Here is an 8493-nt window from a genome sequence, read left to right as displayed (position 1 = left end):
GGGCTCCAGGTGAGTGGAGGGCGCAGTGGGGCTGGGCGGTGACCCGGGCGTTGCTACGACGCCGGCGGCGCGCGTCCCTGGCAGCCGCCCCCCACGTCAAGGTTTGTTTAATAATCGCCCGGGTATTTATGGCCAGGCTCTGGGCAGCCGCCCGGAGTCAGGAGCCTGCGGGCAGCAGAGGAGGCGCGGCAGCGCTGGCTCAGGGCACCTCCCCCCGGCTCCCCAAACCCTGCCAGGTCTGACCCGCGGGGGAGGATGGAAATATCCGCCGCGCTCTGAGCCCCCCAGGAAGATAACACCCTTCCCGCCAGATCACCCCGAGGTCCTGCGTCGGCCACCGACTCGTCCCCTCCGCGTCTCCATCTCCCAGAGCCGGGCCGAGCGGAACAGCGAGCGATGGCGGAAAACCTGAGGAAACTAGTCTCCAGCGAATCCTTGCGATCGATGCAGGACAAGCTGGAGCTCTGGCTGAGGGACTACAACGTGAGTCGGGGTGGACGGCCCCCGGGTCGCCCTCCCTCTAGTCCCTGTACAGCCCCCGGAGGAGGTGTCTTAGGGCTGGCACCCAGGTGGCTGCTGTGCAAAGCCGCGGCGGTTGTGAGGCCGAGCAGGGACCCGGCCTCAGGCTGCGATCGCGGGGACCAAGGACAGGCACGTGTCTGCCGGCGCCCTTCGCTCGCCACCGCCAGGCGGCGCTGGGGGGGCGCGGCCGGCCGAGCGCGGGTTCGGAGAGGAGCAGTGGAGAGCGCAGCCGCTGTAGTGGTAACCAAGGACGCCGGTGGCCCTAGCAACGGGGAAGCCCTGCTGTCTGACCCGGGTCTGGTCAAGCCTGCCACGCGCCCTCCATTCTCTCCGCCAGCAATCCACCCCCCGACCCCCAACTCGAATTATAACCCTCCTCCTTCTTCTCCATAAACCTCCTACTCTTGGGGATACGCAGCGGCTGTATCAGGACCGATTTTACAATACACCCAGGAATTATTACCCAGAGCAGAGTGAGTGAAACGGTCACTTGTCAACGTTGCGGTTTCACTAGTAAGATGGCACAGTTAAAAGACCAAGGCAGATTTCAGAAGGCCTGTTGCCAGGGCATTTGTAAGAAGCCAGCCTCTTCAAGTCTTCTTAATCCCCTCTCCGGCTCCCATTATTTCTCCCCACCTCCAGAAGGCAGAACTCCAGCGCTGAATTTGCTTTACATTCGGTCACTCCGTCTTAAGTAGGAGAGTCCACGTAGCAAGTAGAACGGTGACGCAGACAGAGCTGGGGACAGGGAATCCGCCCTCCTAGATTCTAGATCTGGCTCTGTGTAGAACTAACTAGCTGAATGACCCGGGGCCATTTATTTAACCTCTCTGGGTCTCAGTGCCTTCTCTGTTAAATGGGAGAGTCTGGACGATATGATACATAAAGTTCCTTTTCTGATCTCAGTTTTTTGAGTCTAGATCAGCTTGTTTCTGAAATCCTACCAGGAAAAATGGAACTGGCTGCTGTCCTGAGTCCCTCCGACTTTCCCATTCACCCTTAACCAGGACACCTGAGGTGGAAGGGAGCTCAAAGAACAGCCAAGGCTTTCTCCTTAGCCTTCTTTCCTAGTGTTTGCCCCCTTTGCCCACTTTTAAAGAATCAGCACTGACTATTCCTTCTCTATATCAAGATTGCAGGAAAATTAGAATTTCCCTCTTTGTCACAAAAGCCTTGTGTTTCCCCCACCACCTTTAAAAGCGCCTACTTGCTACCTGGACTCAGAAGGTTGAGAATAACAAATCTTGATACATGTATTTACCCTTCTTAGAACAATCTCAATTAAAAAAAATTTATTGCCCTGTGGCCTAAATAAACTCTGAATGTTAAAAAGACTCTTTAGTTTGCCACAAGACAACATTTAACACAAATGACACTAGCATTTAGCCGGACCAAATTAAATGATTGTTTTAGAAACTACCTGTAAATACTGAGAAATGCCCAAGTTTATTGTACTTTCTCTTCTTATTAACAGTGGTCCATCCCATTCCTCTGTTCTCAATGAAACCATTTCAACCTAGCTCTGCCCCCTACCCACCCACATACACGTAATAAAGACTGCACTCTCAGATACCGGTGCCTTTCCAAATTACGTGCCCATCATTTTCTTCAACTCTCTGGCATCTCTGTCACATTTGACGGTTGACATCCCCATTCTTCTAAGACTCTATATTTGTTACTTGTCTCTGTGCCTTAATCCACTTCCTCTTGTGGCTGTTGTTCAAGGGCCAGACTTGAGAAATCTTACCTTCTACCTCTATTTCTGCTTCCGCTCTTATAAGTGGGCTGATGAATCTCATATCTATATTCAGGGCCTGTTCTCACTTCTCCAATTGACGATTGGACATTTCCAATTGTGCTGTCATCTCAAAGTCAAAACCAACATTAGCCTCTCCTATGCCCCAAACACCGACCTTTTTCCTAATTTGTCTTAAGAACCACTCCATATCCTTTTCACCAGCATAATCTGTTGGTACCAGCTTCTAAATTTACATAGAACCTGAGCGCTTCTCATTATTTCCACTGCTGCCACCCTTGTCCACTTTCAATCATTTTTCATCTGGATTATTATGCAAATAACTCAAAGTGATTCTTCTAAATGTCAAGTCAGATCAAATTACTCCTCTAGCAAAACCCTCCAGACTTGTATCTCACTCAGAATGGGTCACAGTTCCTAAAACGGCCATCAAGCTCCTATGCAATTGTGTTTTCTTTAACTTTGTGACCTCATCTATTACTCTCTTCCTTGCTCAATCTGCCCTAGCAATTCTTGGCCTTCTTGTTCTTTCTAGAGCAAAGCTGTCCAATAGAACTTTCTGTGATGACGGATATGTTTTGTATCTGCACTGTCCAATATGGTGGCTATTGAAACAAATAATAAAAACAACAGCAAACATTGCCGACTCATTTTCTTTTAGTTATTAAAGAGATGCTGGATTATTGCGTTACTTGGCCTTTAAAACTTGGATCCCACTGGATGTTCAGGGACAGCCTCGCGTGAACGCCTGACTTGCAGAATTGTTTCCCTTTTTGTGGTTATTGAGAATGTTGGTGAAAGAGCCGCAGAGAATCCCTTCTTGTTCAACCAAGAACTGAACCAATTGTTAAGAGCTTAACAATTCATTCAACAAGTGGTTACTGAGCTTCTGCTATGTGTAAAGGTTTGGGTGAGGCATTCTATACTTTTTGCAGTGCATTTATGAATTTATTCAACAAATATTTTTTTCAGAATTTACAATGCACCTGTTTGCGCTAGGTGCTGGGAATAGAAATGTCAAGTGCATCATAATGATGAACTTCCATTTGGAGAAGAGAACAAAAGGTAGAGGAAATAGCATGTGCAGAAAGCAGGGAGGTGTGAAAAGGTTAGGAGTGGAAATGAGATGAGGCTGAGGAGGTGGGGTGGGGTGGACCCAGAGGGTGGAGGGGCTCAGATGCTGTGTTAAGGAGTTTGGACTTGATCCTGAGGGCGGTGGGGAGAACCTGAAAGCGTTGTGCAGAGAGGACACGTGTTTGGGCTGTGTTTTGGAAAGTTTTCTCTAGCTGTTGCATGATGGGGACATTGGGAACTCTAGGGAGAATGGATAGGGCTGGAAGATACTTTAGGCAAGACATGATATGAATCAGCCTCTTGTAAACTATGCTGGCACATTTAGTAAACGAGGTCGAAGATTCTGAAGTGAAAGGCACTAAAGGATTGGTGGTCATTCTGGTGCACACATGATATATACAATGGCAGAGCATGATAATGACTGGAGTGGAGAGAGTCGCTGGAGGAAATTAAGGACCTTGGAAACTAGGCAACATTTAGGCTCAATGGGTCAGGAGGTTTTGCTTGGGCAAGAGAGTGGTGACACTGAAGGGATGGGAACAATGTTTCTGTCCTGTTGTTCTTTCCCCACACTGTAACTATGACACTTCTTGAAAGAGGAATCTGTTCTGTCCTCATTGCCTTAGCTTCTTCAACTCCCATTTGTTCATCATGGAACAATCTGGAAGTATATGGAATACCGCTTTCCCCCCCATCATTCTGGTAGAACAGGTCTCCTAACAGTCACCAGAGGCCCCCTGTTGGTCAGTCAAGTCCAATCTCTTTTTCCCTAGCCCCTATCTCCTAGTCCCTATCTCCTTCATTTCTCTGCAGCAATTGGCACATCTTATCAAATTTTATGGCTTTAGCTGCTTCCCAGATGCTGGTGAGTCCCAAATCTATCTCCAGCATGGGCCATTCTCCATCTCACCTGACGTGAGTGTCCACCTGCCTTCCAGACAGCTCCACGTGGAAGCTTCACCTCCTCTAACCAGCACGAACCACGCAGAACTAGTTATCCTCTCTCCAGTCTTGTTGGCTCTCCGCTTGTGGCCTTGGGTTGGGCAATAGCATCACAATTGCCCCTGTGGCCAAAGTCAGAAACCTGGGCCCTTCCCTCCCCATTCTGCCTCACAAATGGGTTCATCAAGCCGTGAGGACTCTACCTGTGAAATATCTGTCTAACACCTCCCACCTTTCCCCTCTAGCTACTGTTGCTCTTATACAAGCTCACATCATTTATTACACGTGCAGGAAAACCAACCTCTAGGGTATGTTTAGGGCAGATCTCATGTGAACTTTGTTGCAAAAATACCTGTTGCAGCCAAGAAGGAGACTCAGGTATAGTAGCTTCTTGCTGTCCAGAGAATTCTGTCCCTAGCAGGACTCACAGTATCTTTACAGCCATCATGGTTACGAAAGGAGGCTAATAGCCCATCTCTGTTGCACAAGGGTTGGTAGCTTTAAAAGAACAAGTTCTGTATATGCTAATATGTTGGTAGTTATATTCCTGAATATTCTACTCCTTTCTGTTACCTCTTGCTTTCCCATGTGCTCAAAGCCGTAGACTAAGTCTGAAGGTTATTTGTTTGAGTTCCACATCTAAAACATGGCATATTTCTATTGATTTCCCTGCCTTGCTCCTTGCCCACCTCCAATTCAACTTTGATATAGCTGTTTGAGGGGTGACATTTTTTGGCTCCTCATTTCCCAGACCAGTGATTTTCAACACAGAGCAAAGCACTATCCCCGAGGCAGTGTTTTAAAAACTTACCCACAGAAATCAATGCATTTTACTCCACAACATAACACACATACACCCTTATGCATATGTAACTGAAGAAAAGTTTTCACGAATCTTTAGTAATTGTGATATACTGTTATCTCTTAATTTTTCTTGATGGGGGGACTGGTTGAGCCCTACTAAATTGATCTTACTTCCCACTAATGCCGTGGTTCTCAATCTTGGTTGCGCATAAAAATCATCTAGAAAGCTTCAAAAATTTTTTCAGCGCCTAGGCCCCGCGCTCAAAGAGCTAGAATTTCTTGGAGTAGGAGCCCACCTAGCTCCTCAGGTGAAGGCTTTCCTGAATCTTCCTGGCTTCTTACCACGTCTTCCTTTGAGCCTCACCACTGAAATCTGGCCCTACCTTTATGATAGCAAATAGTACCTGGTTTTGCATTTATTGACATGTTTGTCTTAGACTATAAATTCCTTGACGGCAAGAGACTGACTCCTTCATCATTGTGTTGCTTGCCTGTAGCGCCCAGTAGGCCCCTCCAGGGGGATTTGTTGAGAGCATAAATGCACGACTGAAGCAGAGAGTAAACCATCTATCTTCTTCTTTGCCTTCCTGGTTCTTCTTCATCTTTCTTCCTGGCTGTCCTCTTATTTCTTACCACTCTTGTTTTGGTTTTCATTCACTGGCCCTTCCTTCTCAGCCCACTTCTGAATTAGGAAAATTGCCCTCTGCCCGGCCCTCAGCCCTCTCCCCACTCTGTTCTCTCCCTAATGATCTCAACTACACATACAGCTTCCACTCTGTCCATCTGCTGAAGGCTTCCAAAGCCACATCCCCCACTCCACCTCTCTTCTGAGAGCTAGACTGATTTTCCAGCTGTTTTTGGTAAAACATCATAGTTGAGAACTCGGCTTTAGTGTCAGAGGCTGCAGGAATGGGTTTAGGTTCCAGCTCAAACACTGTCTCTTCCAAATAACTTAAAACCTTTGTTTTGCTCGTTTGTGAAGTCGGGATGATGAATGGCATCCAATGTGCAGGGTTCTTTTGAGGATTAAAGGAAAGTGTATTTAAAGCCCTTAGCACAGTGCCTGGCTGGCACAGAGTAGGTGCTCAATAACTGTTAGGCATCATGACTGGAAATCTCCATCGGAAGGTCCTCCAGACACTGACTGTCCCCAAACAGTATCATCCTGCTCACACCTCATACCTGGTTCCGAACTTCCCAGCTTCATCCTCAAGTAATGCCTCAGTGGGACCTTGGCTGACGCAGCTGTGATTTGGGGCCTAGATAGGACTTTAGGGAACACTTGACGTCTCCGCAGCCCTCAGCATCTCAGCCAGACGCACTCTCTATCCAAACTCTATCTGGTCTCCTTCTGCCAGACTGATTTTCCTAAAATGCAAAGCGATGTCATACCCATCCTCATCTACTTGCCCCATTAAATCTTTTAATGATGGGATAAAGCCCAAAGCCCCTCATGTGGCAAATTAAATTTTTCATTATTGGGTATCTGGACCCTGTGTTCTGCTTTCCCTTATAATGTATGTACCTTGCTGCTTCTTGCCTTGGTACCTGCTGTTCCTCTGCTTGTGATGCCCTAATTTTTTACCCCTCACCCTTTACTGGAATGCGCTTTGTCCCTTCCGCAGCTCACTACCCACCTAGAGCACTTAATAAACTCTAAGGTAGTATTCAACCCCTGTGTATTTCCCATTCTCCATTCCACTTCCCCAGCTAGTGAGCTCAATGACAGCAGGCAACTTATTTTTTATTCTTAATTTCTCTAATGTGGCTTTGTGTCCTGAGCTGCCAGCCCCAGGCCTTACATATAATAGGAATTCAATGGTTTGTGAATGAATGAACTTTGAAAGTCTGTGCTTTGGAATGAGGAGGCAGTGTAATTAGTTCATCTCTTCATTTTATTTATCATGTGCGAGTACACGTTTGGTAGAGTAACGTGACCCTATTGAAACCTGAGTATCTTGTGCGATGCTTTGTGTTAGAAGTTGCAGCATGTTGTGACATGTCTTGGAACAGGAACTGTCTGACAGTATATTCTTTTCTGTTATTTAAGTTGTGTATGCAACCATTTGAAAAACATTCCTTTAGGCGCCTACTTTGTACCAGATACCGGGCAAGGCCTAGGGGCATATAATAACACCACAGTAATGCTGCTAATTATTATGTCCCTCCTCTGCTCTGCACCTAAGTTAGCTCGTGAGATCAACCACTTCCTAAATACGAGTAAACAGAGGCAATTTCATATTTGAAATTTCTTTTCTAAGGGAATGCAGCTAATTAGTGGAGAAGCAGATTTGAACCAAAGTCTGCTTTATTCCGAAGCCCATTGCTCCTTTCACTATCACATACCACCTCATAGGGACCAAATATTGGACACCTCCTTTCTCTGAGGTGCTGATACGCATTATTTTGTGCCTGCCCTGTTCACTCTTGCATTCCCAGCCTGTATTCTAGCTTCTCTATGAATGTAAACTCAATAATATGTATTGGATGGATGAATAAACATGAGACAGTTCACTCACTTTGGATTTGTTACATACCTCCTAAGCGCCAGGATCACACAGAACTTGTGGCACGTGGCAGAACTGAGACACTCATTCAGGTTTGCTGGGCTCCCATGCCCATTCTCTGTCCACGTAGCACATGGCATGGTCTAGCCAGGGGGCAAAAGGCTGCAACAGGGGAGCTGAAGGTCAGTGTGGTAAGTGCAGGAGTTAAAGAGCGAGGGCAGGGGCTGCTGGTTCACGAGGAAGGAATGGAGGGCGCTGTTCAGGCTGTGGGTTCCCAGTGTTCTGATCACGTCGATATTATGCTGTTAAGTCACTCATTCATTTGTCCATAAAACGTTGTTGGGCCCTTCCATTTGCTATGGATACTACTGGCAATTGATACAAACATGAAAAACACAGTCAATTGTAAAAATCTCACTGAGTATATATGGAAAGCATTAATAGCGCCCGGCACTTAGGAGGTGCCTAACAAATCCAAAACGACTGAATTGGCTCATGTTTATTCATCCATCCAATCATGTTATTGAGTTTGCGTATATAGACACGCTAGAATGCAGGGTTGGGAATACCAGTGTGAGCAGGGCAGGCCCGCCTCCGTCCACAGGGAGCTCACTGCCTGTTTGAACCATTTCCCTTGATGACACAGATGCGCATTTTGTCAACTTATAAACTCTTGCATGGAGCTCATCTAAGCTTTTCCTCCTCATTCTCGTTTCTATCCTCCTTGTACCCCGCTTCCTATCGCAAAGCTCACAGTGTCCAGGAGGCACCCACGGCTAGTGCCTTATTATGACTTGAGATGACACATCAGTCTATGCATTTTTACACCCGTATTATTTATTTGTTGCTTATCGTTGTGTTCTTTCCTTTAGTGTTAGAATCAATTAG

At 46.7% G+C, this 8493-nt stretch overlaps 1 protein-coding gene across 2 annotated transcripts in view; it reads left to right on the top strand.

The window, feature by feature from the left end:
• Positions 1–8493, top strand: part of SPATA18 (spermatogenesis associated 18) — a 44163-nt gene continuing 35670 nt past the window's right edge. The window contains exon 1 of one of the 2 annotated variants that reach the window (XM_081061526.1): positions 1–483. In XM_081061526.1, the coding sequence (XP_080917652.1) occupies positions 397–483 (87 nt within the window). In that variant the 5' untranslated portion in view covers positions 1–396. The remainder of the gene's footprint in view (positions 484–8493) is intronic. The other variant, XM_081061525.1, reaches the window with a different exon arrangement.

This window comes from Rhinolophus hipposideros (assembly GCF_964194185.1).
Source record: "Rhinolophus hipposideros genome assembly, chromosome: 1".
Lineage (NCBI taxonomy): Eukaryota > Metazoa > Chordata > Mammalia > Chiroptera > Rhinolophidae > Rhinolophus > Rhinolophus hipposideros.
This window is presented reverse-complemented; position numbering and strand designations above follow the sequence as displayed.